The sequence below is a fragment of the Panthera leo genome, chromosome A3 (genome assembly GCF_018350215.1).
Source record: "Panthera leo isolate Ple1 chromosome A3, P.leo_Ple1_pat1.1, whole genome shotgun sequence".
Lineage (NCBI taxonomy): Eukaryota > Metazoa > Chordata > Mammalia > Carnivora > Felidae > Panthera > Panthera leo.
Window position 1 is genome coordinate 64,573,514 of NC_056681.1, and position 19,222 is coordinate 64,592,735.

A 19,222-nucleotide genomic window follows, 5' to 3' on the forward strand; every position below is an offset into this window, starting at 1 on the left:
CCTGCACCACTCCCTCTGTGGTATGCAGTGCGCCCTGCCTACGTAGTAGAGGGCAAGCGAGGAAACGGAGTATACCCGAATTTTTGCGGAGATGAACTCTCTCACTCGAGTGAAGCGGCGCGCTCCGCGGCGGGGTCCGGAACCGGTCCTTGTCGGAGATTTCGCCGCGCCCTGGCACTGCCCGGATCCCCGCGGGAGTCATTTGAGCCCGCCTCGGCCGCCCCGGCCCCGCGCTCGCCTGCAGCCTCTGCCCTGGGAAGACCCGTGCGCTACAGACTCGCGGAGAGCAGGCTCAGATGCCCAGCCCCGCCGCTGTAACGTGCGCGACTCTGGGCAAGTTCCCGAACACGGCGTCTCAGTTTCATCCACCAGTCATAATAGCTTCTTTGTGTGGCCGCTGTGAGAATTAAACAGATACCTGGTGTGTAAAGTGCCTGACGCCTAGTAAGCGTTCAAGAAACGGCAATAATGACCTGTGACTCTGGAGACCACCGAGTCACCGTAGACCTGCGTCTCCACGGCCCAGGGCAAGTTACCTAGGTAGTTCTGCCAGCGATGATCTTTCGAGCTAGGGAGAGCGCCTGGCCGGAGAGAGACATAGGCCCTTGGGAAAGCCCCGAAGGAAGGGATGGAGGGTCGGCAAATCTGCAAGGATCGCCCTGCTGCTGCTCTTGCCTTCCTCTCTCTATAGGACCTCAGGCGGCTCTGGTCTGGCTCCCAGGCCATAGAAGCCCGGATGTGAGCCGGTCGGGCCTGGGTGCCCTGGACGGGCAGAGGTGGAGCCCCTGCACCAGGATGGCTACTGAGGATAGCACAGTTGCGGATGGTTTTGTCGCCCGCGGCGTGTCCCAAAGGTCCAGGCTCCCAGGCCTCTGCCTTATGCCTGACCGGTGGCTGAAAGGGCTCTCCGGGTGGGCTGGGCTGCTGGTAGTTGTGCACTCATCCTTGGCAAGAGCCAGGGCTACTAGCATCCTAAAGAAGGGCTCCGCTCCGTGTCCACCCTTGTGCCAGCCTGTGGGGTTTGTGGGTCCTCCAAGAAAGGGAGACTTTGGGGCAGTTAGGGACTCCTGTCGAGCCTGGCGAGGGTGGCTGTCTTCAGGCACATCCACAGGGTGTTTCTTAGACTCTCTCCACAGCTGAGCGGCCAGGTGCAGGGATCTGCCTGGTGGGGGAGCAGCCCTGAGGCTGAGGTTGTGGGGAAACTGCAAAACCCACCCCATTGTAGGACAATCTGACCCTCTGCCCTCCGATTCTACCCCGCAACCCGGAAGAAGCCATTCCTGAGTTCCAGTCCCACGGGCTCACGGAGTTTCGAAAAGAGACTCCTGCCAGGCGGGGCTCAAGACCTTGACCCTGACACCAGGATTCGAGACCTTTTTTGGGCTCAGGCTCCACTGCCCTGCCCCTGGCAGCAGCAACACTGAGATCCTCCTTCCTTCCCGGACCACCCCGCCACGGTCAGCATTGGCTTCAGGAATCAGGACTAACCTGTGCCCGCCCTGTTGGGTTCTGGCATCGGGAGAGGAGAGGCTGGTCCTTCTCCAGCCCCGGGCACCTTCTCTTGCAAGCGGGGAACGCCAAGGCATAGCCTGAATTTGCTGGCTGCCGGGAGAGCTCTGGGCACGCACTGGTTTACCCGCCCACCTATGTACATGACAATAGCCACTCTCCTAGGACACACAGTCCGCACCCCATCTATGAGTTTTTTCATCCTATCGTGCCTACACATTCTCTCGGAACTTCTCACATTTCCCCCTTACATCCTCACGCCCTTTCCAGATGCCCTAGGCAGCTTTGAGTGCGGAGGGAACCGAAGCTGGAATGTTGGGATGGGCAACATGAAAAAAAGAGGGGACTCCGTCAAGAGCCCAGGCCCTCCTCCATCCTTCTCCACTTGCCCCTCAACACAAAAACATCCACACATCTCCTGGAACCCCAATGGTACCCCGGCCAGAGGTGGGGACCTGTGGAGTGGTGGAGGCAAATTCCTTGCGTCCTGACTCCCGCGGCCCCACTTGGCTGGTCCCTGCTTTCTCAGGCGCCAAAATGGTGTTTCCTACAAGAGCTAGAGGACTATGGAAAACCCAGGACTAGAGAGCCCCGTGTTCCCTCCTCAGATCTCCCTGGCTCTGTTTAACGTTTTCTTGTGTCGCACACCATCAAGACATGCTTTGGGGGTGGGAACAATAGGGTGGGGGCAAGGCCCGAGTCTGGGTGTGGGCTGCTGAGCTCGGGGTGAGAGGAGGAGACTACCCTGGAGGCATAGCAAGCCCCCTGCTCCTCCCCCCTCTCCCCTCTGCGCTCGACCTTTGTGTCCCCAAGCAGGTGAGCCCGCCAGGTGCCCACAAGGGTTGGATTCTACCTTCATTCGTTTTCACCTTTGAGGCTTGAATGGGTATGGAAACTCGCTGGGAACAAAGACAAGGCAAACATGGTCAGGGGAACAGAAAGGGAGGGAGATTCCCCCTCCCAGTGCGCTGTGTCCTTTAGGGTCGCTTGAGCAAAACTCTTGGCTTCCGGCTGCCTCGGGGGAAGGGGTGACAAGCCATTAGGAACCGTGTTTGGTGGATGCCTAACAGAGAAGCGGTTATATTCATCTGGCATTATCTGTGCAAAAGTTATATGTCCAGTGTGCACTCTGGTGGGGGCTGCAGCCTCTCACTGGGTCTAGTGGAGTGTGGAATGGACGGCTGGCTTGTTAGAGGTTTTATGCAGTGGGTGAGTAGCTGCTCCGGTTTATTTTCAGAACTTCTGCATAGTTTCCCGTTTAAGTAAATATTTTCGGGGTTAGCTTTCCAAGGGGGAGGGAAAGAGGGAAGTTATAACGGGGCTATGCTGGAATAAAGCTCCAGGACAGGCATGCTGCCTCCTACCGGCCAGGGAGAGCTCCCGGCAAACCCCAGGGATCCCACTTGGGGCTGGAGAGAAGGTGCGGCAGGTGGGATCCCTGACCCTCTGCCCCCTCTGGCCAAGATCATCGCTTTCGCTGGGAGACAGCCACTGAGACCTTCAAAGCAAGCTGTGCTGCAAGGCGGTTCCCCAGGCCCAGTGGACGAGGACTGGCTGCTGGCAGGGGCACCAGTTGTGAGTGTGGGTTTGCATGCTACTGGGGAGAAACACCGTGTATATTTGCATATGTAAGTGGGAGAGACTCTTTTGTGTACGTGTCTCACATGCCCGGGGCAGGAGAGTGTTCCGGTTTTGCCCAAGCACACATGTTTGTGTGGATGGAGAGTGTGTGTGTTTGCTTCTCTGTGTGTGTGAACACATGTATGACAGGGTCAGTGTGTTTCCCAGTGTGGCAACTGTTTGAAAGGGTGTGTGTTTCTGGTGCCATCAGCGGCGCCTGGCACATAACAGGCTTTCAATCTGAGTGAATCGAACAATGAGTGTGTATGTTGGTGTCCTTGTGAAAGTTTGTATAAAGCCTGTTTTCCTGGGAGTGTAAGTCTGGAAAATAGGAGGCAGGTAGGGGTGATGTGGCCTCCAGGGGCTACGGTGTTTTCTCCCTTCCCAGAAGTAAGAGGGGGGTGGATGGCTGGTGGGTCAGCTCTGCTGGCTCAAAGTGGCTTCTCAGGTGGCTTGAACGGCTCTGGTCCCCAAGGCCATAGCTGCCTCTACACTCCACCAGTCAGCGAAGGTCAGGCCGCTGGGGCCCTTATAGGCACAGATCAGGGCCAGAGGGGACCTGAGTTGTCCCCTAGAGCAGAGCCTCCAGGAGAGGCTGAAGGATCTGCCAGGGCTAGAGTTCCTCTTGGGGTTCGGGGCTGGGCCCCGCAAAGCAGTCTTAGCCTGCTGGCAATTCTTTTGACTCCAGGCCCGCACAGGGCAAAGGCCAAGGTGTAGCCTCCGCACGCACCCAGTGAGCCTGCCCAGATGTCCGCGTCTGCGCGAGTCTCGGCTGGGAAGGAATCCTCCGTACTTAGAAAATCCGCGAGAAAGGGTCCTTGAGCGCTCATTTCATCAGAAAGGAAAGTCCCCAGAGAGGTCGCCACACTCTAGGATCTCGTCGTCGGAAGAGCGCCTTATTCCCTGTTTCCCTTGGGGTCCGGGTGGCGGGGTCTGGTAGCGGAGGAGGAACGTGTTCGGTAATCACAGCCGCCCCGACTTGAGACGGAAAAGCCACACCTGCCTCCTGGAGGAGTCCTGCACGCTTCGGATCTGCCTGGATAGGCTTAGACGGGTCGCTTAATTTGGGGGGAGAGGTGGGACTGGATCCCCAAGAAGGGAGAGGGTGCTGCAGGTTAATTTACCGCTACCGAGGCACGTACTACTGTGCACAGCGCAGAGGCGCCCCCTCGGTCTCACCGGCCAAGCCCTGGCGCCCCCTTGCTCCGATGTAGAACATGCGCCCGCGGGCCGGCCTCCCCGAGTCTCCTCGGGCCTCCCGTCTCCCCTATCCTTTCATCGCCTTTTCCAAACGACAGATTTCTAAGCGTGGAGACCTTTGCTCCACGTCCACACGCACGACGTGGGCTTTGCGGCTGGCTCAGCGGCTGCCCTTGGGGCCAGGGAATCTGCCCAGGGCGTCCCACCAGGTTCTGGGCACTGTGACTACCACTAAGGAAGGAAACCTCCGTGGCCTGATTTGTTCCCCAGCGTTGGCGTCTCCAAACACACCAACAACGCGCTGTTCGGCAAACAGCTTCTCTTTTCTTACTCCCATCCCCAAAATGAAGAAAAAGGAGGGTGAGGGCCCTGCTCCGCTGGCGGAAGGAGAAGAGACCCCGAGAGGAGCAGGCCACCCCCTCCCCGCTTTTACAGGGAGCCTTCCAGACCAGAGGAGGGACAGTGATCTTTGGGGGCGGGGGACGCGGGTTTCAGTTTTCAGTCCCTTCACCTGAGGGCTGATACACATCGTGTATGTGGGAAGGCGGCTCCCGGTTCCTGGGGCTCATGGGACACCGCTGCCCAGAGCGGTCCCCCCAGGGTGTCGAGTCCCTGTAGGGAAATCAGACACTGCTGCACTCCCGGCTCGTGGGCCTCATGGTATAGATCCATATATATATTTATGATTTCTAATTTTATTATAAAATAAAAGCAGAAATATTTCCCGAAGAACATTCACATGAGGGCGTAACAGGGAGACGGCAAGTCCGCGGCTCGGGAGGCGCACTCTGCCAGGGGCACTGTGGCCACAGTCCGGGAGGAAGAGGGGAGAGGGTGGCGGGCCTCATGGGGAGGGGAGAGAGAGAGAGAGAGAGAGAGAGAGAGAGAGAGAGAGAGAGGCAAGCGGCAAGGGCGCGTGCAGAGGCCTCCGCGCCTTGGTCCTTTCTCTTTCACTTAAGTTACTAGGCGCACAGCGGACACCTGCGACACGCCGAACCCCGCGGAGGGCCTCCGGAGAAGGCCGGGTTCTTCTGCTCTTCCCCCTCCTACTTCCAGGCCAGGGCAGTGGGGGAGGAGGGCGCAAACAGACGTCCAGGCAGGAGGAGAGAGGCTGAGGGATACGGACCCAGGGGCCAGGAGTGCGAGAGGCTGGCGAGAGGAGAACCGGAAAAACGGAGAAAAAAAGAAACGGAAACTTAGCGAGAATTGACAAGCCAGAAATATAGAGAGAGGGGCAGGGAAAGGGGGAAAGGACCAGAGAGAGGGAAGGAAAAGGACCTGGAAATAAGAGCAGGGAAGGGAAGGGAAGGGAAGAGCAAGGAAGCCGTGAGAAGGTAGGGAGAGAGTGTGAGCATGGTGTATAATTTATTCCCTTCCCTGGTTCAAGCCCAGGTCCCAGGCCTCCAAACGACCTCCGAGGCAACTTGTTGAAAATAAATCCCGGACAAAGGCCAAACCAAAGAGCCATCCACCCTGCCTGGGCCGGCGGTTCTGCCCGCTCAGCGCGCGGGTCTTTCAGTACCCGGTGGGGCCCGCCGGCCGCAGGGCGCCCTCTGACACCGTCTCTCAGGTCCCCGGCGACAAGCCGGCGAGGCGAGCACGTCGAGGCAGGTGGGGCTCTAGGACCCCAGGTCCACGAGGTTGGCCGACATGGGGTTGAGGATGGAGTCCTGCAGGCCATGGTGGTGCTGCAGCGGGTCCGCGCCGCCTCCGCCCGGCACGGGCACCGGCACCGCGCTGGGGCCCGGAGGGTGGCCCAGGCTGTGCAGGGACGGCAGCCCGGGGGGCGGCGGCGGGCTGAGCAGCAGCGCGGGGCTGGACGACGAGTGGTCTGGCGTCCCCGACGGCGTTTTCTCGTCCTCCGAGCTGCCTAGCACCGACTTGCCGCTGCCGTTCAGCGTCGCAGCCAGCGGGTTGTGGCTGTTGGAGTTGGCGTTCTCGCTGTTCTCCCTGCAAGTGCAGGAGCAAAGCAGCCGGGTCAGGGGGGAAACCGAGGCCGCTCTGCGCCGTGTCACCCGGAGCCAGAGCCGCCAGGCGCTGCCTGCGGGTGTTTTCGGTTTCTATCATTTTCCCCGCCTGGCCTGGGGCTTTCGTTCTTTCGGCCAGTTCTCTTAATCTCTCAAAACCCGATTTCTCTCTAGTCCTTTCCTCTATCGTCTCTATCTCCCCACCTCTCCTGTTCTTAACCTCTTGAATATCTTCTCTGCTCTCTGTAGGTTCTGCCCACCACCCCCCATCACTGAGTTGCTAACAATTTTTTTCCCCCAGAGGAGAGGGGTCCCAGGAGCAGAGCTCAGGGGGGTTGGGGGAGAGGGGAACAAGGAGATGCCCGATTTTCAGAGTCTTGGCTCCTGGAGCCAAGGTTTGCTGGGTAGAAGGGGGGCCAGGAGAATGAGGGACCCGAGATCCTAGGCTGAGGGCCCCCATTTGAAGTTAGGAATCTCACAGGCCTTCACCTCCCATTGCTTTTCTCTGCTTGAGGGAAATCTGGCTGAGGGTCAGGTTCCTGGAGCTAAGGGTCCTTTCTTTCTAGCTCCACACTGGGAGGTCTTGTGAGGGCTGTCCTTGCTGGACCTAAGGACAAGGCCCTAAGGATGTAGGACTCCGTTTCCCTGGTGGCACAGTGCAAACTTCAGCTGGGAGACTGGAAGCTTGGGGCCTGGGGTGCAGCCCTTGGGAAAAGAATGGAAGGAATTGCTAATCCTGGCCTAGACTTGTCCACCATACAGAAACTGAAGGATTCTGCAACCGTTACCTGGGGCCTGGCCTCAGAACCCAGTTCTTCAGGAGTCTGGATGCATGCCAGGCTGGATAGAGGGGGACCCCGGCAGGGAGAACCCACCTTCTGCTCTGCCTTTGACTGACAGCCCCAACCAGATTTGGAGACTTGAAATCTTGGGTAGATTCTCTCTTCACTGGCTTCCCAAAACCTTTTCTTTCTGTTTTCCTGGAAGGGAACTTCCCACAGGGCTGGCAGCTGAGAACTTGCAACTGTGGATACGCCAACCTCATTGTCTGGGAGGCCACGGTCAGCCTGAAGCCCCCCCATCCGCTTCCAGATATTTGGTTCCACTGTTTAGCATCACTGTCCCCCCCCCCCCCCCAGTCACTTACTCTGGGCTGTGCACACCCTGCACCACCGACCCCAGGTGTCTTACCCGGCTACACGCAGGCTGGATTTTTGTGCCCACAATCGGTTTCTCTCCCGTTTCCCTCACCATATTTGGGGTTCAGAGGAGCCATGGACTGGCGGCCACAAGGGCCTAATGGTCAACTGTTAGGCTAGTTCAGGAAGTCCTGGTTTCCTTGAGGACAAGCAACTCTCAGCCCTTCTGTTGCTCTCAGTTCACCCCAGACCTACCGACCTACCACGCAAAGACGGTAGGGCCTGTGGGGAGAGGACCGAAGAGACTGGCAGGCCAGCGAAGGGCTGCTGGGTCCAACAAGGCAGGAAAAGGGGCACGCGTTTCTCTTCTGCTCTCCTACAGCGGACACTTCCGTCCTTCTCCTCTTGCTTCTTTATACGCGGCATAAAACAGTCTCCCTATCAACTTCCATATCCAGACAAGTAATATTCTTGCCCAGGCCCCTGCACATCCAGGTCACACCAGGAAAGTATCACTCCCAGTCCTGACCCCTCATCACACTTTGGCCTAGAGCTGAGTAAGACCAACAGGAAGTTCAGGGAAGTCCTGGTAAATTCGCACAGGCAGCCCGAACGAAATCTGCAACTCTGAAAGTCCCGACTAGACCCCTCTGGCCTTCCGAAGACCACCAGGCCCTGCCTGCTGTGCTCCCCCTTTCACGGGGTCCAGGTCCACCGTCTTGCCTTGCCCCCCAAGTTCGCTGCTTCTCCACTCTGTTCACAAGCGACCAGGGAGTTAGTTGACAACTTTCCCGATCGTTTTGCCCGCTTTGGACAAAGTTCTGACCTCCTGGTCTCCCGGAAGACCTGAGCGCTGGCGGGGTCAGACAAGGCTGCGGCTGGGCCGTGGCAGGGACCGGACACCCGGTTTAGGCCTCTCCTGGGGGCGAGCACACGCCCTGCGACCCCCTCCCTCGAGCCCCGGGGAGCCGGCGCCGAAGTTCTACTTACTCGTACCTTTCTTTGGCCTCGGCTGCCCGGTCGCGCTGCCGCCGGTTCTTAAACCAGTTGCTGACCTGCGTGGTGGTGAGGCCCGTGGCCTCCGCCAGCTCGCGCTTCTCGCGCGGTGAGGGGTAGGGGTTATGCGCGTACCACTCGCGCAGCACGCTGCGACTCTTTTCCTTGAAGCAGTAGCTGGTCTCCTCGCCGTCCCAGATGGAGCGCGGCAGCGGAAACTTGCGGCGCACGCGGTATTTGCCCACAGCGCCCAGGGGCCGGCCGCGCAGCTTCTCCGCCTCGATGTAGTGCGCTTTGAGCCACAGCTGCTGCAGCTTGGCGTGGTTGTGCGGCGAGAACTGGTGGCTCTCCAGGATCTTGTAGAGCTCCCGGAAGTTGCCGCGGTGGAAGGCCACCACCGCCTTGGCTTTGAGCACGCTTTCATTCTTGTGGAGGTGCTCGCAGGCGGGCAGCGACCACAGGAAGCGGCCCAGCCGCTCGATGTTGCCGCCCTGCTGCAGCACCTCGCACACGCACGCCACTTGCTCCTGCGTGAAGCCGAAGGTGGGCAGCATGGACATGGTGCCGGCTGTGCCCCCGCCCGCCCGCGCGCGCCCTCACCGCGCTACGCCGTCCCGCATGGGCGCCTCCCCGCCGGGCCGTCCGGGGCCGAGAGGCGGGCGGGGCGGGCCCCCTGGCCCCGCGCTGGCTCCCGGCGAACTCCGAGTCACTGCAGTACGTCCTCGCGCCCGCCGCGGCTCCCGCGCTCCTCTGCGCCCCGGCCGCCTGCGCGCCTCGCCCGCGCCCTCGTCCAAGCCCGGGGGCCGCCCGGGGCGCCGCTCCGCATGCTCCGCGCCCGCCCGCCGCTCCCTCGCTCGTTTCTCGCTCGCTCTCCCTCCCGTCTAGCTCGCTCGCTGCTTTTTTAATAATATTATTCTAAGCGGGCATGAGGCGCGGCGGCCCGCGCCCTGATTGGTCTGGTTATCTGACCCGGGGCCTGCCCGCGCCAGACAATAGTCGGAGTCAAATTATTCGCCATGGAGACGCTGTCAGTCACTGGTAACCCGAGCCCCGGCGGGTCGGGCGGCTCCCCCCGACCGGCTCCGCTGACAGATCGCCCGGCTCCGCGCAAAGCGGAGGGCGGCCCGAGACGGGATCGGGAGGCGCTCCAAGAACCTGGGAGGCGGAGAGGACCGGGCAGAGGCCGGCGGCGGTGGTGATTGACGGGGCGGACGCCCAAAGAGCTAGGGAGGGGACCGACGCGGGGGGGGGGGGGGGCGGAGTGGAGACGCGCTGAGAAGAAAAGGGGAGGAACCGGGTGGGGAGGGAAGAGGGGAGAGGAGAAGGCGGGGGACTGTTTAAGAGGGTGCCGGGAGGAAGGGGAGGAAGGGGGTGGAGGGTACCTCGAGGGGGAAGAAATTTTGAGCAGCTTTCACGAGGCCCTACCGGCTACCCTACCCCCACTCCGGGTCTTCAGCGTCCTCCCGGGGCCGCAGTGTTGGGGATAGATTCTGCCCAGGATCGGGCCAGTAGGATGGGAGAGTTTGGACGTGCTTGGGCGCCTCTCAAAGATTTGGCTTTTCCTGCGGACAGCGCCCCGCCCCCATCCTAGGAACTCCGGACTTGGGCGGTCTTCGAGGGAAAGGGGGAGGGAGTAGGAGGCAGAAGTGGAGAAGATTTGGCAGTGGCCGCAGGCGGACGCCTGAGAATCAACTTCTTGGAGGATCCCGCCTTCCCTCTCTCTCTCCTAACCCGGCCGGCTGCCCTGAGGTCGGTACCGCCCCAGCTCGGCGCTCTCTGCTCTTCGCCAGGCGGGGACTCACACTTAACCCCACGGGTCCCACGGCCCCACGGGAAGCGCCAGGCACTAACATGGGGCCTCTACGGAAATTGACTCCTATCTGCAGCTCGGGCAGTCGGCCCACGGGGAGGCGAGGGCAAGGAGTCTAGGCCGATCGTGGCGCTAACCCCGTGGGTGGTCGGGGAAGCCGGAGTGGGAGTAAGACCCACCCCTTCTCCGGCCTCTGAGCTCAGACTCGGCTCCGGGCACTTCCAGCCTGGGAACCAGATCACTGAGCTCCGGAATAAGGGTGATAAAAGGGGGATCCTGTTTTTTTGTGTGTGTGCGTCTTTGCAAGGGCGCGTGTGGGAACACGTGGTGCTGGTTCTCTGGGAGGAGGGCAGGGGGAGTAGGTGGAGGATCTGGGGGTAGAAGGGGGGCGGTGTTGCTGCTGTTCCTACGGTTTTGAAAAAGCCCGGGGCTTAGCTTCTTCCCGGACTGGTCCTTTCCACTTCCGTTTCCCTTCTTTGCTCTGAGCTGTTGGAGGCTGGAGTCAACCCTGCTCCCAGTTCCAGGACCCAAGCCAGTACCGAGCCTGGGCTCTGCCCTCAGCGTGGAACTGTGGAACTGGTGTCTAGGCCACATCTCTTTTCCTTCCCACCCTTTTACATTTTCTCTGCAGTTTGTGTTAGGAGCACCGGATGGGAGACGGTAGAACCCTGGGTTCAAGTTTTTGCTTTGCTTGGTGTCTATGAGAAAAGCTTGTGTTTATTTCTGTAAGTGTTCATTTCCTTAGCAAGATTTCCAAAAGTTTCCTCCTCCTCTAGTATTCTAGAAGTCTTCTGGGGGAGTTGCAGACATGAAAAAGTGGAACCCTGGGACTCGCCCTAAGGCCTGTTTTTGGAGGCCCCTCCCGCCTCCTCCTGTGTGTGTTGAGACCAGGGCTGTCAAAGTAGGTTCCAAGCCAGTGCCAGGGACAGTTCCCTGCAGAAATCCAGGTGGCATCTTCAGAGGCTGTGTCTGTTGTCTGGGAGGGGGCCTGCTGCATCCAGGCCACCCTATGCGGAGTCCTGCGTCCTGCCACACAAGGTTCACGCAAAAGTCGGTCTCAGAGGACTCTGGGAGACATGGGGGAAATATTTACCCCTGGCCTCACTAACGTTCAGAGTCTACCTTGCTGACCCCCAAGAATGGGCAACCTACTCTTTCTAAGACCTCATCTTCAGCCACAAGGTTAATGACAGCAGGCTGGTCCCAGCTCTCACCATGGCCATCCTACCTCTTGGCAAGGACAGGCTGGGGCTGTGGGGGAGCACCATGGTCTGGTGCCAGTGAGTGGGACTGGACAGTAAGTTCCTGGTGTAAGACTTTGGACCAGTTTATGGTCTGCTCTACCTCACCTTCTCCCACTCTTAGATGGGGCTTGCATGATCTTTCACATCCCCGCTGATTCTGAGCTGGGGGGCGGGTCTGAGAATCTTAACTTTGAAAAAGCGGGTAACCTTAGCATCCTCAGCCGCAGCTTCCACTATGAATGTCCCCCTCCCTGGACTCTTGGGAGCTTCAAGACTGAACTTTCTCCAGGACTGGGTCCTGCCGTGTTTAGCTAAGGCAGATTTTCTGGAACTTCAGACTCACTGTTCTTTCCAGCTTTGCCCTCTTTGGGGCCCCTGGCTGCCAAACCCAAGAGTCACCCCTGCCAAGAGAACAGATGCCGACCTGGATAATATCATGCGTGCCATGTAAAAAGCCATCACAGAGCAAGCACAGAAAACCTGGAACACCATCACCCAATGTATGGGTGTGTGTCCATATGCCACCAACTCTCCCCTTCCTCCCATGTTTGTAGAAACCCAGTTCTCACAGGTCTGAGCTAGAACCTCTTGCCGGCAGGGACAGCTGAGGGCCTGCCCTAAAAGGGTTCCAAGCTTAGCTGGGCTCTCTTCACAATCTGAAGGCCCTTCTTGTCCAGCCCCCTCCCTGGAAGGCTTTGCTACAGGACAGAGCACGGGGGAGCTGACTGGGGGAGGATTTGCCAGCCTGACCTTAAGGCAATCCTAGCCCCCGGTGCCAGTGCTCAAAGCAGCTGCTGGAGAAGCCTTGGGTCTAACCTATCCCAATCTACCCAATCCCATATTCTTTCTTTCCCTGAGACATGCTGGGGAGGCCTGCATTTGCCATCTCTTCAAGCACAAATAGGAGAAGCTCCATGGCTGGGAAGGAGAAAACTTTAGCAGACACGTGGAAATTTGGGACTCACTGAAATGTCTCCTTTGACCTCCAAAGTGTGCTGGCAGTCCCCTGGGATGGGACTGTCTGGAAGGCAGCAGCACAGGTGGATGGGTGTGCTCCAATGAGCTCACTCTGACAGAATGCCTTTGCCCCTGACTCTTGGTCAGGGACAGTCTGGGGCCTTTATGTCTGGAGTTGGGCTGGAAGCTCCCCAGCACAAAGCCCTTGGGCCCCCACAGATGACCCAGCCCAGGGCCAGTACATTACCCACTAGCAGAACTTTTGGGAAAGGGAGAAAGCAGCCGCACCAGCCCCCAAAGGGCTTCTCTGACTTTGGGTTGAGGCCAATTTGGAAAGAAGAGGGTGATCTAAGGAGCAGCTGCTTGTAGGCTATTTCCACCAGCAGAGGAGGGGACGGTGGTGGGGGGGGGGGCTCCATGCAAAACCAGAAGACCAGAAGCTTTGTTTTGTTTTGTTTTTAATCTTTATTTATTTATTTTTTTTTCCAGGCTTTAAAGGCTGCAGGAATCCCCTGGGCAGAGTTTGGCCCTGGCCCTGCCGCCTCAGGCCCTCCCCGCAGCTCGCACCGGGTTGGGTTCTGGGGCGTCGCCTCCCCGGGGTGGCTGGGGGGACTGTAGCGGGCGTCCGCAATCCCAGAGCCCGCTGTTCCCGCAGCAAACTCGCTGAGAGACCCGGCCTCTGGCTCGGGCCTCGGAGGCCAGTTTCGTTGAAAGCGGGCTAGCGGAGCAGGGCTGGTGTGCGCTGAGACTCCGGGCGCCTCCCCGCCGCCGCAGCCGCCGGGCCCTTCGCCCCGTCAGGCTGCGTGGCTGCCTCGCGGACCCGAGGGGGTATTGGCAAAACCCAGCACCCCATGGCGGTCTGTGTTGCCCAGCGTTTGGGGGCAGTCAAGGCGCAGGCATTCCGCTCAGGTGAATCTCCATTTCAGAAAGTGGTCCCCACGGCGCCCCCAGCCAGGGCAAGGTTTCGGGCACTGGGATCCCGGCCGCAGCCGTCCCGTAACGACGCGACTCCGGGCGTCGCCGGCGCCGCACATGCCTGCACGGTCACAAAGGCTGGGGTAGCACCGTCCTTCTCTGGGGCTTTTGCTCAGGACCCACGGGGCAGTCTAGAGGGCCCTCCGGAGACAACGGGTTGGAGGTCGCACGGGCTCACAGGGGCTCTTGTTCAAACGAAAGAGCGAGAACTAGGGCTCGGGGCCGGTTTGGAGGTCGGTAAACCGGTGACTCGGCCCGCGGAGGCGCCGGGACCGAGCGGGGACCAAGCGGGACCCGAGGCGGGTACCCAGGCCAGGGGCGCTGCCCGCGGTCCGACGACGCCCGGCCCTGCTGTCCCCGCCCGCGGTCACGGCTCAGTGCTGGGGTCCCTTCCTGCCCGCGCCACGCTCCCTCCCGGGCTGGCAGGGGACGCCGGGCCCCTTTGCCTGGGGAGAGGTTGGGGCGCGGGCACGGCGGGCCGGGCATCCGGGGGAGGCGGTCAGACTCTCGGCTTTGGGTTCAGGAAGCCGCCTGAATCCGCCGCCCGGTTTTTCTTTTTGGTATTTTTCTTTTCGTAGGAGCCTCAGAGGTCCTTTTCGTCCCTAAACGTGCCTTCGGCAGGGTCTGCCCGCGAGCGCCCCCAAGCGGCAGGTCTCAGAGTCCAGGTCGTTGGGTGAGTCGCAGTTCCCCCCAGGCCTCTAGTGGACCAGCCAGAGGGCGCCGGGAAGGCCCGCTGGTTCCTCCCTACCCACTTCCCCCACCACTAACCGGACGTTTGCGCTGCCAGAGAGGCCACTAGAAGTGGGGCGCGCTCCCTCGGAGGCGCACTAGGTTGCCATGGTCTGATCACACCATCCTTGGGGCACAGATACCAGCGTTTCACCCTTTTATCCCATCGCCCCCTCCCGGAGAATCTGGATCTGCCTTGCACACCGTGGGCGCCTGGGGAATGTTTGAATGGACGGCAGAATGACCAGTGGGATTTGACTGACAGCAGCAACTGCGAAGTACCAGGCCAATAGGAAAATGGCCCCTTTCCTCCCCCTCTCTCCCGGTCTTCCCTCCTAGCTCTCCTCTTCTTCGTAGGGGAAGTCTCAGCGTTGTGTCGGCTTCCTCCAACCAGAAGCACTGGGTGTTGGAGTCCCCTTAGAGCTGCATAGAAGCTGCAGACTAAACGCGCTGCTCTTAGAAATTCTGAGTGTTATCTGACTGCCTATGGCGTTACCAGGTTCCCTTGGGTTGCAGGAAAGAAAGTTTTCAACGCAGAGTTAGTCTAATTTTTCTGGGGCTGCTGTCTTTAGTTGCATTTCCTTAGTTACTTTACAAAAATCCTCTGTAGGCAACGTGTAGATCAGGTTTCCTATAAGAAGTGACTTTTTTTTTTTTTTCCTTCTTCTTCTTTCCATTACCTGTGAGAAATTCTATCCGGGAGTAGGGATTCCTGGCTTGGCACTACTCTCTCCTGCAGTATCTATTTTTATTAGCATTAATTACAATGCATCAGTCCCGCTCATCAGTGATAGCCCCTCCCCCTGGCTGGTGCCTGCTCTTGGCTCTCCTGATTTGGGTAGCACCTGAGCAAGAGGGCACTCTCACCCAGCCATTGAAAGCAGTCACACACGGTTTTCCATCAAGTTCTGCATTTCTTGAAAGGGAACCTGAAAAAAGTCAGATTGTTCTTAACTTGGAAATCCAATACTTTATTTTGTTGTCTCTGTGAATTAAGGCTAAAATCCAGGGGCTGTTTCTTATAGAAGAATGTGTGCTAATTAATTTATGCACAGTGCTGTGCAAATGCTCTGCTAAAGTAGGTAGAAACAAGATACAGCCCTGCTGGGGAGGGCACATAGCTTAGGACAACCTGTGCGCGAGGCTGCTGCAGAGGGACCAGGTCAATGTCAGCCTCAAATAGATGTCCTCTGGTAGCACTGTGGCATTCGGGTTTGTGATGACAGGTGTGGTGGGCCCTTTGGCAGTTGCCGTCTCTGTTCCAATCATTCTAGTATAGTTGCACTGTTAGTAAATGCTCACATTTGGGGAAAGCAGGGTGAGTAGGGCAGTGGGCACAGGCTTTGTCATCAGACAGGCCTGAGCCCTTGGTCCAGACCCACCACCTCAGTAAATTACTCAATCTTGGAGCCTATTTTGCTCATTTGTAAAATGAGAATAATGACCCGGTGCTTGGCACACAGTAAGCATTCAACAAATTCTTGTTGAATTGAATACAGTTGCATTTGGGATTAGGGATAAAGTTAATGCAACCTCTGGTTCCCAATAACCCTATAAAATGGGTATTATCAGCATTTACAGAGGAGGAGACAGGCTCAGAGGTTAAGCAACTCGACCAATGCAGCCATGCGGCTGGTAAAAAAAAGCCTCTGAAGTTTCAGTCCTTGATGCCAAAACCCATACTATAAACCATAAGCCTTACTGCCCTTAGTTCCTCTATAATAGCAAGATAATAGGATAATAATAATAGGAAGAATTTGCTGAATGGCTATTATATGCCGGGCACTGTGGTATCTCACATAATCTCATGATTCTTCCATGCACCAGGCCCACCTACAGCTCCATTTTACAGGTGGTGACCCTGAGGCTCTGAGAGGTTAAGTACAAGTCCAGCAGCTATGGAAAACCTGAGTTCTTTCCTCCCGCCATTTGGCTTTGACCCACTTCACTGGGGCAGCTTTACCAGTAAGCTCTCCCCACCTACCCCCAGTCCTTTCCACTCCAAGTTCCACTCCCTGGGCACTTCCAGCTCCCAGTGGTTGAGAGTTCATTGCAGGTGTCAGGAAGATGGCTCTAGGTTCTAGGAAAAGCCATCTCTGCCCTCCTGAGGTTTCAACCACCGGACCCTGGGGCTCGTGAGCTTCGGTCTTTGTGAGCCCCTGCCGGGCAGGAGCCCACTGTGACCAGGGCAGGCCGTACAGCAGCCGTGGTCCCAAGCTGGTAAAGTCTGGATGGATTCATGGCCCCATTATGCCTGGGGTGAACTTAGGGGGACTCAGAGAATTAAAATATCTTAGGCAAGGTACTTTGAGGTACAAATCACAGAAATCCACTCGGACTAATAGAATAAACAAAAGAATAAATTTATTGTAAGGATTCAGGGGTAGCACATGGATTCAAGGGCAGGGAACCCCATTGTCCTTAATAGGGATGGAACCAGAAACTGGACAGTAGTTAGAAATCAAGGCTTTTCCTCCCTCCCGATGGCAGAGTCATCTCTCCTCCGCTCCCATCTGAGCATCCTTGTTTTCTCTCTGAAGAGAAGCTTTCCCTGTTGCTACTCCTTTTAATACTTCCCTCGTTTTTCATTGAGTCCCTCGTTCAGCCACTCGGGAGGCACTCTGAAATCTCTGCCCACCGCCCCCCCCCCCCCCTTCAGAACTCAGGGGATAGAGGGAGGGAGAGGGAAAGGACAGGAGGAGAGGAAGAGGAAGACAGAAGGATGGAGGGGGGTGGAGAATCTTAGGCTCATCTTTGGTCAGGTGATTCCCACTCCAGTTGGTGATGTTGCGTGGGGGAGGGCGGGGAGGGACTGTATGGCCCAGTGCCTGATCTGCAGAGACTGTGAGTCCAGACATGGAAGAATGAGGTGATGGGTGGGCTACTATTCTAGTCTTCTATGGAATGTGGAGGCTTGGTGCCCGGCACATAAAAGGCACTAAACAAATATTGTTTCCTTTCTCCCCACTCCCCAGTGTGATGCCTTTTCTAACCCTTCTATCAAGAATCAGCCAGAGCCACCAATTTAGAGCACAGATATGATTGTGCCACTCCGTGTTTACATTCCTCTAATGGCACCTGTTAACCTCAGGATGAAATTTAGACGCTTTAGCATGGTTTCTGAGGTCCTTTGTCATCGGACTTTGCGCATATATCCAGCTGCCCACTGCTTCCTCCCGGCTTCAGCCATCCCGAGTGATCTCCATGGGCTCTTCCACTCCGGTCATACATATTCATCACCACCCACTTATTCCTTTACGGGAGAAGCCTATGTCCCTGCCTCATTGGCCCTGGGCTTGGCCACATGACAGGGTCGACTAATAAATGCGAGTGGATGAACAGAAGCTTTTAGAGACATTGTACGTTGCTACCAGGACTCTTTCTTCTTTTGCTCTCATGCCCCCAGACAGGTGTCACTCCAGCTTGTGTTACAGGATGAAAGAGAAGATGGAGCGGAGCCCCAGCTCAAAGCACAGTCACAGCTGGCCTGCAGCCTGCATTTAATATGAGCGAGAAATAATGTGCGTGGCTGTAAACCTCTGAGATTTGGGGGTTGTTTGTCACTGCAGCAAAGCTGAGGGGTATCTTTCCCTCCTGTGGATCTTTGTATGTGCTGTTGCCTCTCCCTGGAAACCTCTCCCTCATTCCCACACCCCTTATTTTTCAGGACTCAGATGAGATGTTACTTTCTCTGGAAAACTTTCCTGACACTCTTCCTCCCCCAGGTTGGGGCTGCGGCCCTGTTCCAGTCCCCACGTCACCTTCCTATACTCATTCCCACCATTACACCATCTCATGGTACCATAACCCCTTGATTTCTTTTTTTTTTTTTTAATTTTTTTAACGTTTATTTATTTTTGAGACAGAGAGGGACAGAGCATGAATAGGGGATGGGCAGAGAGAGAGAGAGGGAGACACAGAATCTGAAACAGGCTCCAGGCTCTGAGCTGTCAGCACAGAGCCCGATGCGGGGCTTGAACTCACGGACCGTGAGATCATGACCTGAGCCGAAGTCGGACGCTTAACCAACTGAGCCACCCAGGCACCCCTCTTTTTTTTTTTTTTTATTTTTATTTGGATTCAAGTTAGTTAACATACAGTGTAGTATTGGCTTTAGGAGTAGAATCCAGTGATTCCTCACTTACATATAACACCCAGTGCTCATCCCGACAAGTGCCCTCCTTAATGCCCATCCCCCGTTTAGCTCATGCCCCCACCCACCCACCGCCCCTCCAGCAACCCTCAGTTTGTCCCCTATATTGAAGAGTTTCTTATGGTTTGCCTCCCTCTCTGTTTTTATCTTATTTTATTTTTCCTTCCCTTCCCCTATGTTCATCTGTTTTGTTTCTTAAATTCCACATGAGTGAAATTATATGGTATTTGTCTTTCTCTGACTGACTTATTCACTTAGCCTAATACACTCTAGTTTCATCCACGTGGTCGCAAATGGCAAGATTTTATTCTTTTTCATCACCGGGTGGTATTCCATTGTATATACATAACGTATCTTCTTAATCCGTTCATCAGTCAATGGATATTTGGGATCTTTTCATACTTTGGCTATTGTTGATAGTGCTGCTACAAACATTGGGGTGTCTACATCCCTTCGAAACAGCATACCCGTATCCCTTGGATAAATATCTAGTAGTGCAATTGTGGGCCATAGGGTAGTTCTATTTTTAATTTTTTGAGGAACCTCCATACTGTTTTCCAGAGTGGCTCATCAGTTTGCATTCCCACCAGCAGTGCAAAAGAGATCCTCTCTGCATCTTCGCCAAAATCTGTTGTTGCCTCAGTTGTTAATGTCAGCCATTCTGGCAGGTGTGAGGTGGTATCTCATTGTGGTTTTGATTTGTATCTCCCTGATGATGAGGGATGTTGAGCATTTTTTCATGTGTCGGTTGGCCATCTGGATGTCTTCTTTGGAAAAGTGGCTATTCATGTCTTTTGCCCATTTCTTCACTGGATTATTTGTTTCTGAGATGTTGAGTCTGAGAAGTTCTTTATAGATTTTGGATACTAGCCATGTAAAAGATATGTCGTTTGCAAATATCTTCTCCCATCCCATTAGTTGCC

General features: G+C 56.7%; 1 protein-coding gene and 1 long non-coding RNA gene across 3 annotated transcripts; one reads left to right on the top strand and one right to left on the bottom strand.

The window, feature by feature from the left end:
* Positions 1-5,209: 5,209 nt before the first annotated feature.
* SIX2 (SIX homeobox 2) lies at positions 5,210-8,996 on the bottom strand. 2 transcript variants are annotated; one of them, XM_042932173.1, is made up of 2 exons: positions 8,432-8,996; positions 5,210-6,279 (listed from the first exon to the last, which is right to left on the bottom strand). In XM_042932173.1, exons 1-2 carry the CDS (start codon positions 8,989-8,991, stop codon positions 5,949-5,951), a joined length of 891 nt encoding a protein of 296 aa, XP_042788107.1. In that variant the 5' UTR covers positions 8,992-8,996; the 3' UTR covers positions 5,210-5,948. The 2 variants fall into 2 exon arrangements, with proteins under 2 accessions (XP_042788107.1, XP_042788106.1); XM_042932172.1 differs by having other exon boundaries at positions 8,426-8,996.
* A 4,530-nt stretch (positions 8,997-13,526) lies between these two features.
* Positions 13,527-17,490, top strand: LOC122216003. The gene is made up of 3 exons (XR_006200645.1): positions 13,527-13,650; positions 13,996-14,090; positions 17,122-17,490. It is a non-coding gene; the product is annotated as an uncharacterized LOC122216003 (long non-coding RNA).
* Positions 17,491-19,222: the final 1,732 nt, after the last annotated feature.